Below are 26,508 nucleotides of genomic sequence, written 5' to 3'. Positions count from 1 at the left end.
AGGCCACTTACAGGATTTGTGGCACTTGCACAGCTAGGGCCCTTTTCCAGATCAGGCAAGGTTGGTCATTCTCAGATTACATGCGTTGCATTTTATGTAATCAAGTGGGCGGATACATTTGAGCTGAGTCGTCTACTTAAAAAAAAAAAAAAAAAGGTTCCGGATACAGATGATTTTATTTCGTGCAACCACTTGACAAAATAAATGTGAGTGATTTCAATCCAAACTTTTTTCAACCGAGTATTATGGCCGTAAGCCACCCTTCACTTGGTACAGTGCAGTGCGCAGTGGACCGACACGTTTATTGCGTATGTGAGGCTGGCGGGGCACGGGGTTGACGGCTGGTGTGTGGCATGTGCGCCCGAATTGAAAAATGTTTTCCATCACTATGCGTTTTGGTTGGATCAGCGCACGTAGACCGGGACTTGTCTCCATGCAAACGATACACACGCAGCCTGTAGAAAAGGGCTTGAAATCTTTTATTGTTAGGGAAAATATGTTCATCTCTATAAATTAGGTGCTTCCAGGAATCCAATCATTTTAATCTTCATTTGTAGATTTGAGCGGTCCAGTTCACATGGTTTGTACATGGCCGGTGACATCACGGTGGCTGCACTCATGGCTCACTTGGCGGGATACAGCATGTGTACTGTTTTTCGTTTGGTTGTGTGTGTCACTGACAACGTGAGGAGTGAAACAAACAATTTCATGAAACTGGCCGATGTTTTGCGCACACTTAAAATGTTTTTTTTTTTTTTTTTAATCATACCGGATGATTCGGCGTGGTACAATTATGATGATAATTTGCATTTAGATGTACTCGAAATGTAAAAGTGTGGCTGCGATACCATTCACTCGCGAAATGTGTGTTTTCATGGGAATCTGGCACATTTCGACCCCTAGCTCTGTTTTATTAAACATTATTGATTCCCAGCAGTTTTTCTCCACATTGTTCTTCACGCACCATTTCTCCTAAATTAATGATAGCCGTAGAAACAGAAGCTCGGAGGCTCACTCTTACCCAAGTTCCCAGTCATCAAATAAGCATTGTGGAAATCCTTCATTCCCAATCCAACGATGTGGATGAATTCCTCTATGACCTGCATGAGCTCCACCGCTCCGGGATAGATCTGCACGAGACAACAAATTATTAAATAAATCAGTGAGAAAGCACCTCATTTTCCACTCTGCTGCTCTGAGTTCACACACACTGAGTCTGTCTGTTGGGGGAACAGTGTGGGGAATAAAGTAAAAACAAATTCAAATAAAAATGTGATTAGGAAAAAAAAACCCTGTGGTTAATGCTTACTGAGGCAGATGACTGACTGTGCCCCATTCTATGAGTTCTAGCATTTTAACATTATACCTAGATACATGATGCATTTTTTGTTTAATCAATGTATTTTCTGTAACATTTATTTGAGAAGCAGAGTACACAAACATTCACACTCATATTTGCGTCCATGTGTTATGATTTTCAGGTTAAGCGGATCGGAAAATGGATGGATAGATTATTCCCTCATGTGCCCTTTTTGGCTCCGCCTGTTCTCGTCATCCAGGTCCCTTGTGTTTAACCAATCAGCTCCCTCAACCCTTTGTGTCTTGTCCAGGTGTTTCTCATTGTCTCATCACTTTGCTTGTATTTGGGTCCCTGGTTCTGTCAGTCTTCGTTGGATTGTTGTGCGCCTTTGTGCTCCTGTCATGTGTCATCTTCTGTCATCGGTTTTGTGTTATTTTGTTTGTTTGTTTGTTTGTTACTTTGGTTTCTTGTGGTTTTCAGGACTTTGTTTGTGTTTTTTGATTTTGTTTTTCCAGTGTATCCCTGCAAGTGTTTTTTGTTAATACGTTTTGTTAACCCCGCCCTGCTCCTGCTGCCTCACTGCTTTTTGGGGTCCTCTACCATTCACGCAAACATGACACTGTATAATTAAGGTTCTTAAATTTACCAAAGAAAACAATTTTTGAAATGTGGAAGGAGCCTGAGTGTCAAAGTAAAACACAAACCACGCACAGGAAGGCAGATTCAAAGCCACAACCTCAGAACTGTGAGGTGAAGTGCTAACCATCCAACAACCACCACAAGGATTGAAATTTCATAATTATTATTACATTCGAATTATTGTGTAAAGAGTATACCAGTATCTTGACTGCATGTACAATTGTGTGACTTCCTCCCACCCCAACCCCTGTCAAACACAAAGCTTGTTAGATCATTTGCATGTAAGTTATATGTATGTTTATCATCATAACTGGTGACACATGGGTCAATGGTGGAAAAACAATTCCAGGAATTTCTTATTATATTATCATTTACTACTAACCCACAGAAAGCAGTGGTATAATTAGCAGGGTTGGCCGAGTTCCACACCGGACTGAGAGTGTTCTTTTTGTTGAAAGCGTTTAAAATGTAAATAAAATTGATAGAAATGAATGTGTGCAATGAACAGCTCAGTCAAATGTTGGCAGCTAAGTCTCGAAATAAAAGTGGACGGTTGATGTGGATCATTATGGTCAGAACCACAGACAGCTCCACAAGCTCGGCCACTGACACTGGAGGAGCAAAAGAGCGATTTCCTCCAGGTCAATATATCAAAGGCATGGCCATCCCAGGACTGCCCTCGCAGATATGGACCCACTATCCAGGCTGCTCGTCTACACACTGACAGGTCACATATAAGCACAGGCTTTGATAAGGGACGCCCCCATTCCACATCCCCCAGTGATGTTGTGTATGACGATACTTGACAGTATTCCCAAAGCATCAACTTTAAACAATGTTAATTTCACAAATGTGTGAGCATATAATGAGGCTCTCAAGCAATTAAAAAGGCCTTTAAGTGGCATTTAACAATTAGCACCTCACTCGATGTTTATATTTGGCAAACACCTAAGGCAGAGCTGTGCGCGTGTGTGTGCGCGTGTGTGTGTGTGTGTGTATGCGTGTGAAATGCCGCAAGTGGATCGGCCAAAGTTGAGATCCTCTAATAAATAACACAGCAGAGTCAAATCAGTCACGCGGATTGGGGTGGGCGTGGTAAAAAGAAAAGCACATTCATGGCCCCTTCTGGCACGTTTGACGCACAACGCAGTCATACGTATTCCACTAGTCTCCATGGCAACTGTAAAGATGTGAAGGCAGCACAAGGAAATGGCTGCAATGGAGTATCTTTAGAAAAAGCTCTTGCTTCTCTCTCCATGGAAACAGTGACCGCAGGTGAATGTATAGTGATCTCTCCTCCCAGTCAAGTCTACAGGCAGTAAAACCTCACAGTGAGGTGCTTTATGAGTTGTTTTTTTTTTTTTAATACAATTCATTGCAGTAATGAAACAGTCTTTATGAGTTGTTTTTTTTTTTTTTTTTTTTTTTTGTAGGTGTCCTCAATGCGCAGTGTGTGGGTGCTGTGCAAACAGAGTGGCATGCACTCATTAAGGCAACACAAGCTAGCAAGTGTGAAAAAAATAATAACTGTGAAGTTCCGGAATTTGTCTTTGGAAAGCAGAATAGTGAGCGAATGTCACCTTGGCGGAAATGAAGCAGCAACTTCTTTTTTTCTGCATTTCCTCAAATCTGTTCCTCGCGTTCTCTGATGTATTTTGCTTCACTGAGTTTCAGTGAAAGACCGGAGCAAATTATGGGCCCTGTCAAACTACAGCTGCCACGAATAGATACTTAAATACAGTCTATACGGGCAGCTGGGACCAGCTGTCAGCATCAAACTGATCTAACTGGATTTTAGTTCATGTCAGTATAAGTGTTACCTAATTCAGGTGGATCTGGCAGCGGCATCACAGCAGATGCCCTCTCCAGACTTGCAGCGATCACAGATGGCATCTTTTGTCTAGGTTGTGTGTGTTTTCGGGGGTTTCAGCTTGCAGACACAAGCCGCCGCGTTACGAAGATGCCATCTCTCAAAGCTCTGACAGAAGATGTAGCCAGGAGCGACTATTCATGGATAAACAGCGTTGCAAGAGAGCGTTGTGTTTTGAGCTGCGGCACATTACTGCAGTGCTGCAGACCTTTTATATGCATCATGTAATAGTAAGTGATTTCCCCTAAAACTGCGCATTTCACCAACTTGCCAGTGAGAGAGAGAGAGAGAGAGAGAGAGAGAGAGATTTGTCTTTGGAAAGCAGAATAGTGAGCGAATGTCACCTTGGCGGAAATGAAGCAGCAACTTCTTTTTTTCTGCATTTCCTCAAATCTGTTCCTCGCGTTCTCTGATGTATTTTGCTTCACTGAGTTTCAGTGAAAGACCGGAGCAAATTATGGGCCCTGTCAAACTACAGCTGCCACGAATAGATACTTAAATACAGTCTATACGGGCAGCTGGGACCAGCTGTCAGCATCAAACTGATCTAACTGGATTTTAGTTCATGTCAGTATAAGTGTTACCTAATTCAGGTGGATCTGGCAGCGGCATCACAGCAGATGCCCTCTCCAGACTTGCAGCGATCACAGATGGCATCTTTTGTCTAGGTTGTGTGTGTTTTCGGGGGTTTCAGCTTGCAGACACAAGCCGCCGCGTTACGAAGATGCCATCTCTCAAAGCTCTGACAGAAGATGTAGCCAGGAGCGACTATTCATGGATAAACAGCGTTGCAAGAGAGCGTTGTGTTTTGAGCTGCGGCACATTACTGCAGTGCTGCAGACCTTTTATATGCATCATGTAATAGTAAGTGATTTCCCCTAAAACTGCGCATTTCACCAACTTGCCAGTGAGAGAGAGAGAGAGAGAGAGAGAGAGAGAGAGAGAGAGAGAGAGAGAGAGAGAGAGAGACTCAAAGAAGATTGACTTTTTGCTGCTGCACTATAATCAATAAAACATATAAAGCCTGAAGTGCAACAGAGTGCTATAAAAAAATCAACTTAAGTAATGGTCTAATCACACTAATTGCCATGATTTGTATCTGCTATGTGGAACGCTGTGCAGAATAGGGGAGCCTGCAGTGCTTTTTATGGCTGAACAAGTCTCCGTGGCGGCGCTGCTGCCACCAAGTGGTGATCTGCGGGAGTAACCTTTAAAAATGAGGCCACATGCACTATGAGGACACCATGCTAAATGACCCTTGTGATGCAGAGCGTTATCTAAGCACAAAACTGGCTTTTATTTAAGTCTGTGGATGACATGGCACAACATTGCCTGAGTTTTTAAGTGCACAACACTCGTGTGGGCCTGAATTATTCACTGCAACATGCCTACCTTCTGCGCATCCTCCCATTTCTCCTTGTTGTCCTCCTCCAAAAGATTGCTGATGATTTGAAAGAAATTCTGTGGAGATAGGACAGGAAATATCATTCACCCTATCACACATGTCCCTGTGCTTAAAATGAGCAGCATGCATTACTACGGGGTTATTACGGCTGTGTGATGGCATATCAGGGGCAACTCAACACGATCTCCTTGAACGCACCCCTGCAGCTTGGAGCAAAAAATATTGAGCGCTGGAGGAAATAAGCACAAGCTGGAACCATGGGGGGGGGGATAAAAGGGAATGTTTGAGCAGCTGTGTGCATTGTCTTGTTCAGCCGGAGAGAGTCGGGAATGCTTGAGGTGCATGCCTGCAGTCGTAATAGGACCTTGGTCTGATCCTTAGTCTTGTTATTTCGTCTAGTCCACAATGTGCCTGAGGGAGTGTCTCTCTCTCTCTCTCTCTCTCTCTCTCTCTCTTTCTCTCTCTCTCTCTCTCTCTCTTGACAGAGGCTATCTTGTTTTCTACTTGAATGCTTATGCTCCCTCTGGTGGTAATGTGCCCACTTTAACACTGCATTAGTGCACAGGCGTGTCGAGGGGGGTGAGGGTGGGGACGGGGGAAACTGCTGGCTATCTGACTGCTCTGCTGTGGGCCCACACTCACCGAAGAACTCCGGTAATAACCGCGGACAAAATGCTTTTCTCATCTCACAGATTTTTTATGGTGCAAAAATGGCTGAATGGGCTCAAAGTCGCCCGTTCATGGTCAACACATTCCCGTAGAATATTAGTGGCATTCATGGGGACGACATGTGACCACTGAGATCTGAACATCACTGTCTTTTCTATTACTTTTTTTTTTCTATCCCATTTTTTGCACATGCCCTGCAAATTGCAAATTATGTCACCGAAAACATTTGCAAGTCAATCGAGGGGAAGTTAAAAAAAACAAAACAAAAAACAAACAACAGAGATAATGTGCATAATCTCATACAACTGGCGAGGTGGCTATTTTCAGGATTAACCGGTCACATTCAAATTTATGTTAAAGGCAATTTAGCACTCTCCTGCCACCATTTAAAGTGCCTCTGATTAACCCCACCTAAAGCTCAGATGTTCTCGTAGACACCTCCTAATATTTTTGTTGTCACATCTTACAGCACAAGCCATCGTCTGCAGCGAGCTTCCACGGCATCAGAGGGATCTTCAAAAGTATCAGCCAGCAGAAGGGTAAAAAAAAAAAAAAGAATTTCCAAGGCATAAAATACACCCGAGAACACAGTGAAGACAGTCAGCATCAAGAGAATATTTTGCACAACCTTGACATTACCAAGAACTAGACGTCCCTCGGAACTTGATGGAAAAAAGGGAGAGGAAATCTGGTCAGGCCGACAGCAACATTAAAGGAGCTGCAGAAATTCCTAGCAAGTACTGGTTGTTTAGTACAAGTGACAACAAATTTGCACCTTATTCATATAGTTGGGCTATTAGCTCGGGAAGCAATACGGAAGCATTATCTTACAAAGGGAATAATAACTAAGCCCGGCTAAAGAAGATCATACCGACAACCAAGCATGGTGGTGGCAGCATCAAGCATTGGAACTGTTTTTCCTGAAACTGCAACTAGGGTGGAGTGAATTATGAACAGTTCTATCTATCTAACATTGGTGGGGTGTACGCAGGAGAAGCCCTCACAATCTGACAGATTTGGAGTGTTTTTGTAAAGAAGAGTGGGGAAATATTGGGAAATATTGCTTCATCAAGATGTGCTACATCGATAGACTCCTATCCAAAAAAAGGCTGAGCGCTGTCATAAAGCCAGCAGCGCTGCAACAAAGTAGTTTGAGGGTGAGTGTATTTATACAACCAGGTTATTGTACATTTGTTTTTCCTTAGAATATTTTTTATTGTGCGGTACAGTTTATAGGCCACATAATGTGATCCACTTTTTGGTTTATAGGAGGAATGAGAATGTACCGGTAATCATAAAAAAAAAAAATCTTCACAATGATAAAAATGCTCTATTTTAATCAACAATGTCTGAGGCATTTGCAATGTATCATACTATCAGCTGGTTTTATGATATTTTTTCCCTACTTTGTGGATGGTGAGTATCTATTAGCTATTTTATGGGCATAATTGCTTAATCTATTAATTTATCATTAAGAATTACATTCTTTGCATGGAATTAATTATTCATTGTATCTTGACGCAATTGAGGCAAAAAAGAATGTTTTGTAGTGCTCTATAAATACAGCTGAGGTGAGTTGAGAATGAACTCTTCTTATAGTAGGTGGTCATGTGGTCGTAGTTTAGTCAGTCTGCTAGTTTATCTTCGGAACTGAGCTCAATGGGAAGACAGAAACAAGAGCTCAGAACACTGAGACAGAGAGTCTCCACTTTTTATCAATTAATTGATCAAGACGGTCCCCAACCTCGATCAAATCAATTTGCTAATATAATGGGATTTAGCCTAAAATCAAATGAACAAACAATTGATTACCGCCCATTGAGTTCCCGTTTCAGTGCACGGGACCCGCAGACAGTGAGTAAATCACACGCGTGTGCTGGAGTGAGCAGAGATCCCGAGGCCCGACAAGGGTGTCTTTGAAAGTGACACGGCTCTGAGGACATAAATTATCTTATTGAAGATGGAGGTGGAGCTTTAGCTATAATCTCCATCATTGACATAAAGAGGATCAGGACTGCAGTCAAGCCCAACATGATGAGATGAAACAGCTTAGGCTGTGGAGGAGACTTCTTAATACAATAGAGCCACGGGCTTGTTTGTCAGCCATTGTGCTGCCTCAGACATTTCTCTAATATATGACAGAGTTGGCAGGGAGAAGATCGCTATCTATTTCCTTGTCCCGCAAAACACAACTAGCTCCTTGTATTAATTAGCTTTTTCACAGCAGTCATTTTTGCCATCATAAAAAGGGATTGCACAGAAAAGAAGTTTGCGGAACATTAGAAGAGGGCATGGCATATTATAACACTGGTCAACAAAAGTGCCTAGAGATTCAAGTACATTTTTCCAGTTTTTTTTTTTTTTTTTTTGCCTGATTCCAAATCTTCATTTGCTCTGGCGCAGGGGTATCAAATTCATTTTTGCAGTGGGCCAAAGTGTAGTTTTGGTTTCCCTGAGCAGGCCATTTTGACTGTGAATTTTGGAAAGCCATGTAAATGTTTGATCACCCCCACATATTACATAAACAGTGCACAACAAATTGGTGGATAACTAATTTGGAAATCAGAAGTCAAGAATAATGCTTGGTCCAGCCATTGTTTGTATTAATGTAATAAGTACGTAACGAGATAATGCGTGCAATATCTCGATGTAATGATGGATTACATATAACAATTTTAAATTTTGGTTGAGACTTTAACAAGCATCATGGAAAAGTTGACAAGCTTGATTGACAAGTTGACAAAATGATATGGCGGGCCAGATCTGGCCCCCAGGCCTTGAGTTTGACACCTGTGCTATAATCTAGCACATCTTGTCTCCATGATAAAAATATAATGAGCATAAATACGATATAATGTGTAAAAGGATAAAATGTTGGGTAATATTTATGAGTTCTGGCTTAGTCTCAGCAACAGATGGAATTTCCAAAACAACACAGCTATACATGACAAAACACACCCACACACCCACAGACCCCTAACCTCCCCTCCACACACATAAATTAAAGACTGTTTAAAGCAGCATCAAAAAATGTGTTTAGGGACACAAACTATAAAGCCAACTCAGATTAAAATTTGCTCTCCCAGTGTTAATCGTTAGGAATTCTAGCCGTTGCATGGAAGTGAGTGTTCCAGCAGAGGCGCTGTGAAATTAGCTCAGCAACTTAAAGAAGAGCATGATGTCAAGAAGTTTTTTTGACATCAATAAAGACTCCCATCAAGGTAGAACTCCTCAAGGCTGTATCATCATGGTCATCTTCAATGAAACAGGAGTCCAGAACATTCCGAGTTGAACTGATTGTGAGCTACTCATTGTAAATATGGTTCTAATAATGTTGCCAAAACAACAAAGATAGTACCACATATGAATGTTTTTTAATTTACCTGCACGTCATCGGAAGATGGCTCATAGCTGGCCCTCTTGAAGGTTTCGGTCACATTGCGGAGGATCTCCACAGATGACAGCAGGTCCCCGGCGTAGAAGTTTTTCCTCTGGGTAAGGTCCAGCAGGTTTTTGGTCACCTGGGACATCCCATCCCCTGCCAGCATCCTCTGTCCCTTTGCGAGGTGGCCCTGAACCTCCAAAAACAGGAGAGGACAGAACTTGGGGCATCGGCGTCCTTCACACTTTAGAACAGACAGCTTCACATTGGAAGAAATGGAGTGAATGAAGTATGAAAAGAAAGCTTATTTTCCAAGAGACCCTTTATGTGACACTTAATATCTGAGCCAGACTCAATTGCATTGTGCCTCACGGACGACTGAAATGAGCCACTGTGAATAAAAAGAGTTAACTGGAGCAGAAGATACACGTTCAGGCCGAAATTGCAAATGAAAAATGATGCTCAAGGTCCATCAAATATACATTCACTGCTATAGGAATGCATTCAAAAACATCGCACAATATTCTGACTGGATGTTGCACGTGTGCGAGATAGGGTTTTAAACAATTACAGTCGACAACTTGCATTGAGAAATCAAGTTGAGAGTGACAGCAAGATAGATTCAAGGCTGCATGAAAAAGTGCATGAAAAAACAAACAAACAAAAACTAGAACACCAAACACATTTAAAATAAATAAACAAATACAACATCTTACAGAACAAGTAACAATGGCCTAGCCACTAATTAAAAACAACAGAAAAAAGAGAAAAAAAAAAGGTTTGTATTGTGTTTGGTGCGATGGCCCCGATTGACATTCAGAACACGAACTAACTTAAATTTGGCTAGGTTACAGACAATTTAATGTTTCAGTGTGCATTTGATAACAGGATTTAAATTAAAACTTGATTCAGTTTAGGAAAAAAAAACAGATATAAAGGAGGCATAAAAGCTTACATTTGTTTGGGTGCAATTTTGTTCCAACAGAATATGATGTATTGTGGACTGTTTTTGCACCCAAATTAAAACATTTTCACATAAAAGACAAGGCATCGTAATTTAAAAGTGGGCATGTCTTTGAATGACTTTTAAAAATAGTTTTTTAATCAATGGAATTGAAAAGACTATGCCATAACTCCTTTGAAATGATAGCACAATCTAAAGTTTCTGTAGCAAAATACACCGCAATGTCGCAACATGTCCACCATGTTTGGATGACTTGACACTGTTTTAGAGACAATTTGTTCTTGGTTCCAATGTAATTGTAGTTCAGCCATTTACATCGGGTTGATTTAAGTCCTATAGAACAACAAAACACAAGGGACGTGTGAGAAAATGAAAACAATTTATGACTGAAAGATATATGGCGAAATGTTCCCTTTCCGTCTCTATTGAAAGATGGATGTCGCGCCACAGTGCAATGAGAATGGATGAGTGCTGGGGAGAATGTGCCGTGGCGCGGGGGTGGGGGTGGGGTTACATTTGATGCATTGTGAACAGAGGATGTGGAGGGGGGGGCAGAGCTGACTTTGCACCTACTGATTGCTGCAAGTATCTGAATTCATTTGTTATGCATCGCGCATAGCTCGGCTGTTCCCAGAAGGCCATACCACGGTGATCCAAAGAGCAACGTCGACTGGTCGTGCCTGCGAGATGGCGGGAGGGAGAGAAGGCGACAGATTTGGAGAAGAGGAAGCGACGGGCGGGGGAGATAAGAAGGGAGATGAGGATGCGGGCACAGAGAGTTTAGGGGTGGGATTAAGACCAAAGGAGAGTTGAATGACAGAAGGGTGCAGCAAAGTCGGGGAGTTGGAAACAGGAAATGAAGGGGGGAAAAAAAAGAGAAAAGGACAGACATATTAGTTCTTTTCATGAGATATTTAACAATCCCCTTTTGTCCAGTTCTGCAGCTCATCACTCACTATCAAAATTTGATGCTGCATATTCAATTATGCAGTGCATTTGAGAGTGCTTTTTCAATGTATTAGCAGTGAAACTGGAGTCCCATGACTTGTAATATATGCATCATGTCTTGTGTTATTAGTGCAACATGAAAACTCAAGATTGGTTTATTCAAGCATGCGGCACGACTGCTATGGTCGCTGTCAGGCAACGGAACAGCGATCCAGAAATAGCAGAACCACCCAATATCCACCCACACGGCGGTGCGCATCCTACAGAGACGGTCCAACATCACACCTTCCCAGCTGTCGACCTGCTGGAGTGCACTTCACAGATCACCCGGCCGCTCGACATCCCGAGGAAAACTCACACAGTAAAAAAAAAAAAAAAAAACATTTCCCCTGGCGATCCTACATCACTAAAACCTTCGCTATTGTTTGTTCCTGTTCTCGCTTTTCCACAAGTCAACACAGACACACACACATACAGGGAGGAAGGTCTCAATGCCACCTTTCTGATACGCCCACCTTCTCCGCAACTACTATCTTCTCGTCTCATCTTCCACTTGCGCCGCATCGTGAGAGTGAGTGAAGACTCGGGATCAGTTCTGCACACTCACTCCAACCACAATGGCGACCGCATTACAGCATCACAGCACAACCATGCCCCAACCCACAAAGTATACAAACTGCTTTAGGTGCACTTGCACAATCTAACGAGATCAAATAGCGCTGTCAAAGTAAAGATTACTGAGAGATGCAATTGCATCTAATGTCGTGGCCAGTAAGTAGAAACTTATTAAGACAGTTTTTTTCTGATTCAAGTTTTTGTAGTAAATTGATTTCACTGCTTACTTCACCATTGCGGAATGTTAAGAGCCTTTCTCTCTCTCAAAAGATGTTTTTTTTTGGGGGGGGGGGGCTGGCTGATGACCTCTACCCTTTTTTGATGCCATGGTAATGTGAATTCAGAATGGGGAAATAAAAATTTCCAAAGGCAAATGTTCATTGATGTGAAATGCCTCAATCCCTTTGATCGTAAGGAAAAAAAAACATTCATGGAGGTGGGCAGGGGGCATTCAAGAACCTGAGCAATAACAAAAGCATGCAATGACACCACCAAAATGTCATATATTACTTCTCTTATACTATGTGGGGGTCATCTGTGGTCATGATTTTAATTTACACAACCTTCAAATATTGTTATAATACAGAGGTGGTGTAATTAATACAAGACAGCCTTGTTGTTAGAGAACTCAATTTCTTTTTTTTTTTTTAACTGGATGTACATGAGAGCTTTTTGGTGCATTAACCTGTGAAGAGTTTAACAGCTTGACGTGATGTTGCAGTAATTGCTCTCTCCTTTAGATGAGTGACATCAGACTTAATTGATCATTCAAGCAGCAGATAGGGACAGAAATTGATACAAATGATAAACCTTTTGACCATTGCTTTGGAGCACAATCATCTCAAATTATGCAGGACAAAATCAATTATTAGTGTATCGCAAAAAACAAATTACATTATGAAAAGGAGCCCAATGCTGACATGTGCACTGACACCAATGTGATTCTAAAACACTCAGTTGATAAAATTTGAGTGGGACTATTAGTAATGTCGTGGTTCTGATAATTAGCTTTGATAGACTCCAAACGTATTGCAATGTTGGAAAAAAAAATGGATATATGTATGACCAAATTTTGGTTTTCTCCCTTCTACGTTGGAAAAACCTGCCCCAAACTCCCCTTTTTTATTTTATCAGTCCTTGGGTATCTGTCAATGTCAAGGGTAGAAGGGAGCCTTCCGAGCATTCTCGCTACACTGATTGGAACCTTTTCCAAAAAGATTTATATCAAATGTCAAGGCGCTCTGGAGGCATCACAGTCGGTGGCAAATGACCAAATCAGCTGCCAAAAGACTCCCCCACCCTCCTGCAAGATGCCATTCATTGATCAGCTAATCATCTCTGAAATCTTGCTGCCAAAAGTGCCGTCCAATCTCTTGGAGACAAAGTGTGCTCACATCTCAGGGTGTCATTATCTAACGGGTCAAAAAAAAAAAAAAAATCACTACTGGACCGAGAATAATAGATCCACCAATGCTGAACAATTCTGAACATGGCAGTTGGTCTCATTTGAATGAGTAAGCCTGACATGCCGGACGACAGTGCTGGATTTGATTGTTTACTTCCCCAATGCAAGTGCACTGCGAAAGTGTAAAGTTGAAAATTTTCAACCTTCATCTGAATCCTGGGACTCTTTGACCTTGTGCTACCCCTCTTACACAATGTAGCAGAACTTCCTCATTTGCATAAAAATAATTTCGTGACAAATTAAATGCAATCTTGTTCCTGAAGGGCTTCAGAGGTGGACAGGTGAAGCGTATTTTTTTCCACCAATCACAATGCAAATTATGTTTTTGTTGTGTTAATTTGATGGTGTTTGGCGTCATTTTAAGAAGAGGAGGGCCAAGGGAAAAATGACCATCGCATTTGGGCACTGTTCTACCAGATCCAGCTGAGGGGTTTTGTTGTGTGTGGCACAAGCACATGTCAATCAGAGAGTGTTGACATTTAACAAGTCATTTAATTGGTGCATCTTGGAATACAAATGCAGATAGAGGACAGGAATTTGTTTTCTGTTGTACCAGACAGATATAATGGATGTTCACAGGCAGTCAGAAGTCCCTTACTTTTGTGTTTCTGTGTGGCTTCACAATAAAGCCCCTTTGTTGCCTTCTACAGAACAGCCTTGTTGTTATCAGACTGCCGCTGAGTATAGAAACTGACAATGTGGGTAGACAAATAAACACAAACAAAACAGTGGTCCACAGTGTGTTCGCTTACAATTTTGTTAATGGTTCGGCCGAGGCAAAGATCTGCATTGTACGCAGTAATTTTCTAGTTTAGAAAAAAAAAATCCTTCTGTTTCAATCAGCTCCATGCTTCCGCTATGTTGCAGTCTGATGAGGTCGACTTTAATTATTCGTGGGCTTTGTACCATCGTCTTTCCTGTGTTTCTATTCCAGCTGAGATTTATCTTGCAGAGTTCTGCCTTGTCAAAATCCAATTCAACATTCTGCACGGCTGCAGCTGAGCTTGCGCGTTTCGGTCCGCCTGTCTTTCCACATTGCAGCACCGCTATCCACATCGACCGAATGTCGTACCCCCCCACAAGCCGACCCCATCTTTTCGCCTCTGGTGGCAGTTGTCACCAGTGATGGGTGAGCCGACGCTTATGCCCCAGTGCTGTGCGCCGTTTCTATGATGACCTTGATGATGACAGTGACAACGGCAGTGTAAGCGCCTATGCCCCGAACACATTTTGGACACGTCACCAGAGCTGTCTGGCTACATTCACGTCTCATATTTGGTTGTGGTGCTTGTGCTGATCAATATTTCATCCTTGTTAAGTTGGTCTCAGCAGTCGGAATATCCTGGAGGGAAGAAAGAGGCCTAATCATGGGTTCCTTTCACATCTGGTTCTGTGAGATTGACCTCAATTTGAATACAAAAACAAAAGGTTGAGAGGTTCTACTCCATTCAATGTTTCATAATACAGCCCTTACAAACCGTGCTGAGACTTTTGCTGCGGCTAATTACTTGACAAACAAACTTGACCTGACCTGAACTATCCTCCATTATAGTCTTTTCCCCTTGCTAAGTGCCACTGTAGTTGAAGCATAAAATATGTCTGCTCTCTGTATTTTACCCTTTTATCATTGCACCAGTCCCTCCATTACGCAAGCATTTAAGGTCAAGCGATTTAGCGCCCTCGTGTTATTATTCTCACAAAAATGCGCATTCACCTAATGTTCTTCTGCACTGACAGACACAAAGATGGTCTGATTCCTTGCAAATGACAGAATGTTTTGACATAAACAACATAGTACAAAGGCTTACAACTAGCTGACATGAGTGAGGAAGGGCTTTCAAGATAAAATATGCTCGAGATGAATGTACATTCAACTTGCTGACGCTACTGAAGTCGAGTTATCAAGATAAAATATGCTTGAGGTGGATGTGTATTAGAAACTACATGAGATTCATCAGTAGCACTTGAATTTAAGTGGAACAAGAGCACTCAGTAAAAGGTTTTTTTTTTCCAAATCTAAAACATTTGATTACTTGTCACACCAATAAGTGAATTGCCCCCCCCCCCAAAAAAAACCTCACAAAAAAAAAAACCTTCATTTGGAACATTATTTTCCGATAGATCTACGGCACATGAGTAAATGTGAAATGTGACACCATTTTTGTTTGACATTGAAGCTCATGACACTACCATCATCATCATTATCCTGACGTATGCGCATACACATACAACATATTCATCCATCCATCCATTTTCCGATCCGCTTTATCCTCATAAGGGTCACAGGGGGTGCATCAGCCAGCCATCTTCGGGCAGTAGGCGGGAGACGCCCTGAACCGGTTGCCAGCCAATCGCAGGGCAGACAGAGACAAACAACCACCCACGCTCACACTCACACAATTTAGAGTGTTCCATTAACTTGCCATGCATGTTTTTAAATATTTGTTTCATTTTTATGATGTTATTAGCATTCGCATTAAACAAACAAACAGATAAAATAAATGTGTGTGTGTGTGTGTGTGTATGTATGTATATATATATATATATAAAAAACCTGGAAAAAAATCTATATATGTGGTAGCAATAACTGAAAGTTAAACTTTCCAAAATTGTCCCAAATTACCATTTCTGATTTGTAAAACTGTTTCGGTTTGGGCTCGTGACCCTCGTGAGGATAAGCGGATTAGAAAATGGATGGATGGATGTCTCGGTTTGGTGTCCTTCAAGGGGAAATATCACCACAATCCACGCTAGTATAAAATGTTAATTTTTTTCACACCTTTTCATCTTATGATTTGATATTGTGTTTATAAGCCCCAATAACATGACGTTGTCTTCCCCATCACAAAATTAAGTAGCGTGACTGCTTATGGTCCTTCTGCCAAATGTCTTAAAAAAAGAAAAAGAACACACGTCAGTGATCTCTTCGATAACAACGCTATGCAATGAGTCATAGCCCTGTGCAAATCTGACAGGTGCTGCCAAGAGTTATGTTGCGTGTTGAATTGGAATGAAGGGATAAAGGCATTGTGCTTTGGATTCGGAGGCGGAATTCTGGCACCAGATTTTGTTTTAGTGTCACAAGGTTTTGTAGATTTCACAAAGATTAGGAAAGAAACTTGTAGAACAATAAGGCCTGCTGAGGAGTTGATCCACTGCAGTGCAGCTTAACGGCAGAAATTCAACAATGTTATCATGTGGCTCGTGGTGAAACAGTATAAACTGTATTTTTCCATTTTCCATTTGCTATGTTTTTCCTTCATCAAAAATAAAAGAAAAAAAGAACTATCCTAATTCATATAACAGGACAAATGAAGCATAGGTAACCAAAGACAAATTAAAAAATTTAACAATAATTGTTTGTCCTTACCTGTAGCATTAGGTGGACATCTGTTAAAGGCCAGTTCCCCCGAAGGTGTGCGTCTCCACATCATCGACACTGCATAGTCCTCAGGACAAATCTCATACGGTGCTGAAATGCAAATTGGTAAAATTGCACTGCATCTACGCAACATTCTGATTAGATTTCCCAATTCGTGTGTAATTTCTGACATGGTGCAATCATTTCTTTGCATTACAATGAAAATAATATATTAGGGTAGCAAGGCGAGCCATGCTAGTTTGTGTGAACGCACAGCTGCTATCTTTGTTCGACAAATGAATTCAAAAAAACAAAATAAGTGGTGTGAGCGTACAGATGAATCTGTATTCCACCGGTAACTTAACAATGTAAGCTAACAGCAAGACTTGCTAGCTAACAACCACAGCTAATCGATACCAATTGGATTTTGTACTGCAAGGGTCACTATGTTTGTTTTTCTTATGAGCTAAGCAAATCTAATTCTGACCTGCATTTAGCCTTACTCAATTGTTGGGCAGTTTATATGCCATGGTGACTCATTATCACCGCTTGATGTAGAAATTTGTATTGGGTCAGGATGAGCACGTGAATAGTTCATTTTTGACATATTTACTGAAAATGTCGGTTCATTATTTCATGTTAATTGTTTTCTGGTATAAATCCAGACTTCTGAACTTTTAACGTCAGCTCAAGACCATGTTGCCTGATATTCTGTGTCAAAGGAGCATCGCATGTATATGCTAAAATCAATCATCTCCTCCAAGCACCCGAAGGGGGAAGCATGAGCTGCTTACTGGGGAGAACCTTCAAGTAGTGTACCTCACCTGGGCACCGTTGGTCGCTGCACTTCCGGACTTCTTCTCTGTTGCCGTCACACTGATGCCCGGTCGTCGCTGCCCCCTGACACACTCGAGTTCGCCTCTGCCATCCACCGTCACAAGATTTAGAGCAGCCGCTCCATGGACCCCAAGGATTCCACTGGCCGTTAGCTGTAACACAGTCATCTTGTTAGGCTTAAATCAAAAGCATCCAATTTGACAAATCTCATTTTGTTAGATGGTGTGCTTATCTCACACTCTGTCATTTTGCACATTTGCGCAACTTAGTATGCTAGCAATGGTCCAAAATAGAACAAAATAACTTGGGGCACTTAGCAGCATGTGCGTTTTATGGCTACAGAAGCTTCTCTGCAAATGGCGATCATTTCCCTCATGCTGCCAACGTTAAAGCATAATAATTTCAAAGTTGCCATAACCAGCAGCAGGTTTTATACCCTTGTAATGAAGACTATTAAACTGAGCATTAGACAAAACAATGCTACCCTTCAGCAATGTAGTAATTCCCATATCCTGTTCTTTAGAAGCGGGAAACACATGTGGTGCCATTTCATTGTCCTCCAACTAACCCCCTTCTCCGTTGCTCACTTGTAGAAACCACTAAGTCATACTGGCCAAAAGTAAATCTAATTAATTAATGGATGAGCTTTGATGAGGTATTTGCTTTGTCGCAAATATTTTATTCATGGAAACTGCACTGTCCTTCATGACCTCTACCAAGGAGATTAGATGTTTGTTTAGTACTGCGCATTAACTAGTCAGCTCACCCTTACATAACTTTTTATTGACCCTCGGAAAAAACAAAACAAAAAAAAAAATTACATTTTTGAATGTAAGTCATAAAAATGTATACATCCAGGGTGAATCTTCCCTTTTTTCTGAGGATCTCAATGACATAATTAGTCGTATTATGGTGGTAGGTAGGTATGAAGGTGCCAATCAAACTGTAATTACTATTTGGGAAAGGTGGATATTTTTCACCATCAATTTGATGTGCCGTACCATGGCATAGTCAGTGTTGATCCGGCAAGCGTTTGATCGCTCACCTTGTGATACATTTGAATTGCTAAATTGGATGAGCTCATTAAAGACAAAAATTGCATAATGTATCATCACTGTGTGAAGCCAACAACAACATTGCCGGGTTCATTATCGCAAAAATTGGAGAAAAATAAACACACACACCCTCAAAAGCCATTATTGTTTCCTTTAGTGCTTCGGTTTGAGTGTGTAGTCGTAAAACAGCTCGACAGACTTCGGAATGAAAGACGAATAACAAAGGAAAGAAAATCTGTGCTCTTTCAGGCTGCAGCGGCAAAAATTGCATCAGGAGATTATGTGAAGGCCTCGGTGTGATGAGACAAGGCTTGGTGGAGGCCACTAAGCTGACATCTCTGAGCTTCTAATGCATCAATGGCGATGACAGACAGGGTGGACGCATAACCCGGAATTCTTTGAAAGGCATACAACATTTCTAACTGGATTTTACAAATCCAATTGATAGAGCATGGTCTTGAACATTATTGCTATTTCCCTGATTCTTTCGCTGTGAAGCTTTGGGGCAGTGCAATCGAAAGCACAGCTCAAAGAATCCAAGGTCCGTTACTAATAAAAGTGTAATTATAACGCAATCTGGGCCTCCATTCATCCCTTCATATTTATGGTACTCAGAGGCTTTGGCTTTTTTTTTTGTTTGTTTGTTTTTTGTTGATGATTTATTCATATATATATATTTTACCTGTGCAGTCAGGATTATGGCACTCTCTGCTTTCTGCCCAGTGACCGCGACACTCCGATCCCCCATGTGCAGCCGCTGAGCACTGCCTGGTCCTCTGCTGAGTGCCGTTGGCACAGGTCACTGAGCAATCGCTCCAAGAGCTCCACTCTTGCCACTGTCCATCCACTGAGGCACCAGCCACAACACAACACAACACGCGTGTCGCAAGTGACGGAAGGGGAAAAAAATAAGATATAAATAAGGGCAGACAGAAAGGGAAGGAGATTTTAGAATAAAAACCAGTGGAACAGAAATCTATTCAGCAGCATGGGTATTTCTGAAGGACTTGACCACAGCTATACTTGGATTGCGATGACTATCAACGTCTTTAAGACTTATGCCGTGCTGTCTATGCAGGGGTAAAGACCAACTCTTAACAGACCAAAGGCAACATTTAATGTGAACGCAAGAATGATGATCAGCGCTAATATGACTTTGAAGCCGGCTTGGTGTTATTGACACTTCACGGGATTTGTAAAGTACGGCAGTACAAAGGCACCGCAAACCCTGCATTGATTCAGCTTTGCTCTCGTGATTGATTGCAGAATGGTAATATACATAAAAGCTGAAGCGCTTCTATTTTTAAGCCGGTTTTACTCTTTGCTAATTGTAATTACATTGGTGATTTTACTCAGCCTATCCCACCCAAAAAGGGGTCCTGGTTCAATCGCTTAAGCATTTAAATTGGTTGCGGATTCACAGAATAAAATCCCATATGCTATCTTATAATTTGTCAAGCATGCCACATCATGTTCATGTCATAAGGTTATGCATTGATGTACTGTATATGTCGATCTTATACCACTTGAACAATTTAGGTTTGACGATGACATTGTTTCTTTTCTACTGCATGTACGATTAATAGTGTGTATGTCAAAGCAGGAAAGAATTGCGGCGTTGCGGCATGACCCTCACAATCATCTCTTTCACACCACACGGAGGCTAGATACCACATGAGTATCGATGATCAAGGACAAGGACAAGAGTTGAGTCAGCTTACTTTCCCTTAGACCAAAGTCGGACCAAAGTCGGACATTTGGGACCATGGGCGTTACCTTATTAACAGATGATTGACAGTAGACTAATTTTAGTGATACACAATATCAGGTGCTTGAATTAGCCATTAAATGACTACGTTTGCAGTGTCAAATAGCAACTTTTAAACAATGTGAGACCGGCAACATGCATTCATCAGGAAACCTTGATTACATTGACAAGTGTGTTCTTGTACACTGAAGACGATATGAAATTATAGATTTAAATCCGTCGATTCCTTTGTCAATTGTTTTGAAGAAACGCTTGGCCATGAAATAGAAGAGATCCCATTAGTGTGACATACACATTTGGCATTGGACAGCACCAATGTGTTCCCCCTCCCCCCCAGTATTGAAACCCATTTTTAATTTGAACCTCAACCAAAAAAGTTGGGAAAATCTTAATTTGATCCTCCCCTTAATGGATGACGATCAAAAGTGTCATTTCCTAATGTTTCTTGGGTTATCTCGCAAACAGATGATACCTGGGCAAAGGGCTATGTTGCAAAGCTTAGTCTGTGTCTCAGGTCCGTCGCAGGCCCGGCCTCCGTGCTGGGGGGGCGCACACATCCTAGTCCTAGTGCGGTGACCTCGGCCGCATGTGAATGAGCACAGACTCCACGGCGACCACTCCTCCCATACACCGTGCACTGCGGGCACAGAGAAGGTGTCAGGCCTGATCAATATCCCCTCGCCGTGCCATTACAGAACTGGACAATCATAAACTGCGCTGAGCCATAAAAGGAAATCAAATCAATCAAAAGTAATTAGCCATTATTACGATAGTGGATGAAACACTGGCCACGTGGACTGTGCGGGGTCTAATTCACAAATGCTCAGGTGCAAGCGTCAGTCACTTATGTATATTTGGCAATCGTTATTAAAGTTTTTAAAGTGTCACACAGAAGAGAGAGATCACTCTTCCTGGTTTGGTGTCAGAGTCTTTCAAAACAAAGATGTAGTCGACCTGTGGCAGGACTGCTCAATTTTCCCGTTTACTGATTCTTCTTAGTCGACTGCAAATAAAATTGCTGCAACGCAGACCTAAAGGTTAATGTGGGCCGACAATGGTCCCCTGCAAATCTGTCACTGTGACAACATATTCATAATTGTTACGCAGCGGACAGCCCACAGCCTGGTTCCTCACTTTTGAAAGAGCGGTCAAACTCCATAACTTATCAGTAATATCAGATTTCATGCAATCAAGGGCTTTGACATCAGGCGTGCAAACGATGCAAGAAATGTTCCCAAGGCAGGCAATTATTTCGTCTTTAAGATCAGAGTAAGTCCCAGATGGTGCAATTTTATTTTGGGATTCTCAAGATGCACTCCTGCAACAATTGTGCCTCAATATGTTAACGCCCGAATCAGACAAATACATTAAAAGAGCTGCATGTTAATGATAAGTGAAGACACGCTTTCTTTTCATTTCGTGCCTTGTCATTAATGGAGTTTTAAAGGACAAAAGTGTTTTGTTCTAATTTCCTCATTATACACAATAGCTGGCAAAAGGTGTTGTTTCGAGTGGAATTTAATTTTGCGTCTACAGCCGACAGATGGCAACTTCCTCCTCAAACTGCAGACATTGTTTGCGATTGGCTCAGTTTTACTTTGGAGAGTAATATATGGAAATCAGAGTGGCAGACGTACAATAGGTTTGACAATTCATGTCTGGCCTTGGCACCGGATAATAGCGATAATAAAGCTCTGTAGCCTTATACAATTTAGCGTAGATCACCGGCAACAAGGTTTACGAGAGGGGCTGGGAGAGGAGATTGTGAAATTTAGTTTAAGAGAACTTTACTTTTTTTTTCCTCTCTCTGATCGTGCAGGTAATGAGTGGAATGCAATCCCACAAAACATCAGAGTCCATCTCAAACTGCTCATTTAAAAATAATTTGAAAAAAAAACGGCAACATGTGATGCTGCTGTTTTTAATGATTTTATCTTTGTTTTGTTTTTCTGCTAACCTATTGTTTTATTTATACCAGGTCACATTGCTATGTTCCGTGTGGCTTGGGGACTACTGATGGAAACGAGCCTTTTGGCTATAAGTGGGAATAAATCCAAAAAGAAATGTGTAGGCTAAAATGAGCCTAATGCTCATCAACATTCTGAAAATTGTTCTCTTGTTTATCGTGTACTTAAAAAAATAATATGATGTTTAAGCACTTTAAGATACAGGAACATCATGTATAGAAACACCCTACAGGATCAAAGAGAGGAAGTGAAGTTGAGTGTCTTTGAGGTTGCAAACTTCGGAATTGGACCCGAGTATTTCAATAATACACACCAGTCGAACCGCTGTCATGCAGACCAAGGTGGACCTCACCAAATGTCAAACTGTCGACTATTTTGTGACTTGAAAATAAATTCCGTGTCTGTTTCCAACAATTCCCATGGGAACATTGTTCCAAACAAATCTAAAGTTGACCGGTGACCTGGAACAGACAATGAGCAGATTTCTGGGTAAAAACTAGACTGCTCTGACCTTGGGGATTTTATTTTTCTACACAAGGCAGCTTTGTAGATGGAAAATGAATGGCTCCCATTGCACAAAGGCAATATCGGTAGTTAGAGTTCAAGATCAGTGCTGGGGCATTTGGATCATAGGATCCGACTTACTGTCCCCGCAAAGGCATGTCAGCATTAGTCCGAGTCCACTGCCTCTGGCCACTGCTTTGACGCTCCGAACTGAAGTCGATCAAACGTAGCAAAGTACACAATGTCTATCATATATGTGTTTATGAATCATGGAATATTAAGCGGGCGGCGCGGTGGTCGACTAGGTGGGTTTTATCCGGGTACACTGGTTTCCCCCCACATTCCAAAAACATGCATAGCATGGTTAAGGTTAATGGAAAACAGTAAATTGTCCGTAGCTGTGATTGTGAGCGCGAATGGTTGTGTGTCCTGCCATTGGTTGGTAACCAGTTCAGGGTGTACCCAGCCGACTGTCCGAAGACAGCTGGGATAGGCTCCAGCATGCCCTCGTGGGGATAAGTGGATTAGAAAATGGATGGATGGAATATTAAGGTTCCAAGCAAGGACATTTATCCATCCAACAAATAATTCTATTCTGATTTCGTGATGATCATTTTACTTCAAATTTGCTGCGTTGGTCGGATAATGGACGGATGGATGGTTTTAATACGACGCTGTAGAGTGCCACCAATTTCAAGGTCAAGACAAAGAGACACTGGCTCGTCAACTGCAATTTATTGCCTTCATCATATTTACAACATTAGAGATAGTCTAAAATGCTTCCCTTTTCTGAACTCTTTTCCATTTGCTTCCTTTCTTTCTTACAAAATAAGGTTTGATTCAGAAGCGGCATAGTGTTTTTTTGTTCAGGTTTTTTTTTCCCATTTCGACATCGGTTGAGTGCCTCTTTGTGTTAAAATTGCAAAACTAAAACAAACAAACAAACAAACAAAAAGAACGGTCTAGAAATGCTAAGACAACAGACCTAATCCATTTAGATGTGATTCAAGAGCACCAAATACTTGGGGACAAATGGATTTTTTCAGCTATAAATGTCACCTATTGAATGTTACTCCTTAAATAAAAGCTGCCTTCGAGTCTTCAGCCTCGATCGTCTCAGGTAGTATGAGTTCTGTTTCAAAAGAGTTGCTATTAAAAAGACAAATAACTCTCAAAGCATTCAACACTTTGATGGATGAGTCATGTCTGCATGAATGACATGACTAACAGCAAAAAAGAAACACGAAAATGTGCCAATTTCGACATTGATATTTCATTATTAATGACTAATCAAGATATTTTTTCATGCAGAGCAATGCCTCTAATTTTGGCCCACGTCAAATTGGATACTGTACATCTTTCGACATGCAGAATTAGCCTTTTTTTATGATCAGTCATTTCATTAGAAGTACTCATTTGTATCTCGAAGAAAGGTTTTCTTCAATGGCCCAAAGCCAGTTGGCAGTTTGTTTGTAAGTTTAGTGCCTCAATTTCACAAGACTCAAGATTAGTCTTGTATGAAGCAAAATAAAAGCAGTATTATTAGAACAGCTCAGAAGATAGAAAGCCCATCTGCGATGCAATTTTAAGAAGTGCATCCTTTTGAAAATTGCAGACCAGATCTTACCTTGACACTTTGTATGTGTGAATAGCCTAAATTACTTTAGAGTTTTGTTTCCTTTTATTTTCACTTTTTGGAAGAATGTTCTGAATGCATAATTAGCCAGACAAAAGCAAAAGGGAATTTTAAGTTCCACCATGCGGTTGTGAAGCCTATTTTTGATTTTTTTTTCCCCCGCGAATCCAAGTTCTGAATGCTGTTAGATCTAAACAGCAGTCACTCGCGAGCTGCTATTCACTCAGCTGCTATTTGAAATGACTCATTCCATTTCTCCTGCGCAGTAGGATGTTGACCCTTTTGAGCACAGCCAAATTTCCACTTACGCATAGTGCATCTGAAATCAAGTGTCTAAAAATGTCTTTCTTTGTATTCAAAATTGGCCACTTTACACTCTTGGATACATTAAGAGCCATAATCTGGCATTGATGTCATTTCTCTCTCAATTCACAGTCCAAGGGCTGTGTTGACACCTGTCTGGTTTAGTTGTGTTAAAACCAACTGTGGATGTGATTGCTCTGCTGGTGCCCGTTCATTTGGTCCAATGTGGCAAACAAGTGGCTCTGCGACGTGGACTTTGGTGCGGAACAATTCACTTCATTTCAAGTGTGAACACTACATTGAAAAAAGACACAGCCACTGTTAAAATGACAGCATCACATTCTTGACGTAAAAATGAGCAGGTGCTGGGATGTACATGCATCAGTGCTCGAGCTTTTTATGACATCTCACTTGACTTTAAAAAAAAAAGAGAGAGATAAGATAAAAAATATATGTAACCCAGCAGACCACTTTTGTTTAGAAAAACATGCTTTCCAAGTCCAATCTTGCTATACCTTTATGAATATGATTTTTTTTTTAAATGGCCAACTTTGGGTCGGGTGATAAAAATATCACTGTAATTTAGGTGAAGCAGCCCAAATATGCACAACTCTAACTTTAACTTCACTCTTCTGACAAGTGCGTCTGAACATGTTGGGCTGCTCCCGTGGACACCGTGTCCAACAAGAACCACGCAGATTAACAGTGAATCCTGCCTCATCAAAGAATGGGATCGCACCTCCTGCAGTCGGACCACCGGGATGCCTAACAGCCTCACAGCTCACACCGTGAGAATTCTTCACACTTCTGCCCTCTGACTGAACCATGAACTTCTTATCAGATGTGATTTCTGGCCTTGTACATTTTTGGTCATTTTTGTTGTGTCACTCCCAGTCCAGAAATTAGTATTTGCTATGTTTGCACTAAGTAGATTATGTTTGATCTTGTTTGGTTTATGATGGCGTCTGTTTATTCTGGAAGAACGGTGAATCAGTCACCACCGGGAACGAGCACCTGAGCGAATGACAAATACACGCCGGCAATCACAAGTCCGACGCTGCTATGTGATGACTCATCTGGCCTTTATCTATATACTGGGTTGAGGGCGGAGGGGTTGTGGGTTGGAAGGTGCGCTTCAAGAAGCTATTTTTGAGTTTCCCTGATAATCTTCAAGGAAATGATGCAGATGTCTTATCAGTTGCGGCTCCGTGCAGAACCAAGTGTCATTAAACCATTTTGCTGCTGATGAGGTGCCTCTCAGTTATATGAAATGATGAAATCATAGGGGTGATAATGACAACAAAAAAAAACCACACACTTTCACAAAATAACTAGAAGGAAAACACTTGATCAAAGAGTGATTAAAAAGATGATCATAATACGTTGTAAGACACATTCCGATACAACACATTTCCTGTCATTTCAACAACAAATGACTTACAAAAAAAAAAAAAAAACATTCAAGAATCTGCGGCTAACACTACCTGGACAAGGGGCAGTGTTATTGCAAACCCTTGATTCTCTTAAAGGGCCGCTGCAGTGTGTTCCGTATGGTGAGACACATGTTCTTGTTCGCACCTGCGACCCTTGCCCGCATGTTACAGAGCAAGAGCTCCACTGGGACCACTCCTCTGCACCTGATTCACCTGTATGGGAGAAGGGTGACACTAGTTAAATGCAGCAATATGGTCTTGGGGGCACGGCTAAGGAGTGGCAAGGTGGGCAGTAAAATGGGGGAGAGGCCAAAGTTGGCCAGAGAAAAAGCGGTATTTTAAGATAAGATTTAAAGCCACCAGATTGGGCACTCGACACGATATATA

The 26,508-nt window shown here is 41.4% G+C and overlaps 1 protein-coding gene across 6 annotated transcripts in view; it reads right to left on the bottom strand.

The window, feature by feature from the left end:
* The window catches only part of adgrb3 (adhesion G protein-coupled receptor B3), a 124,123-nt gene that overhangs the window by 43,961 nt on the left and 53,654 nt on the right, over nucleotides 1-26,508 (bottom strand). For 5 of the 6 annotated variants that reach the window (XM_019870643.1, XM_019870645.1, XM_019870641.1 and 2 more), the window contains 9 exons: nucleotides 26,173-26,334; nucleotides 20,751-20,915; nucleotides 19,193-19,357; nucleotides 17,443-17,607; nucleotides 16,628-16,729; nucleotides 10,803-10,909; nucleotides 9,267-9,461; nucleotides 5,202-5,270; nucleotides 1,022-1,130 (listed from right to left, as the gene is read on the bottom strand). In XM_019870643.1, coding sequence (XP_019726202.1) covers nucleotides 1,022-1,130; nucleotides 5,202-5,270; nucleotides 9,267-9,461; nucleotides 10,803-10,909; nucleotides 16,628-16,729; nucleotides 17,443-17,607; nucleotides 19,193-19,357; nucleotides 20,751-20,915; nucleotides 26,173-26,334 — 1,239 coding nt within the window. The remainder of the gene's footprint in view (nucleotides 1-1,021; nucleotides 1,131-5,201; nucleotides 5,271-9,266; nucleotides 9,462-10,802; nucleotides 10,910-16,627; nucleotides 16,730-17,442; nucleotides 17,608-19,192; nucleotides 19,358-20,750; nucleotides 20,916-26,172; nucleotides 26,335-26,508) is intronic. The other variant, XM_019870647.1, reaches the window with a different exon arrangement.

The sequence above is a fragment of the Hippocampus comes genome, unplaced genomic scaffold, assembly GCF_001891065.2.
Source record: "Hippocampus comes isolate QL1 unplaced genomic scaffold, H_comes_QL1_v1.1 scaffold76, whole genome shotgun sequence".
Taxonomy (NCBI): Eukaryota; Metazoa; Chordata; class Actinopteri; order Syngnathiformes; family Syngnathidae; genus Hippocampus; species Hippocampus comes.
This window is presented reverse-complemented; position numbering and strand designations above follow the sequence as displayed.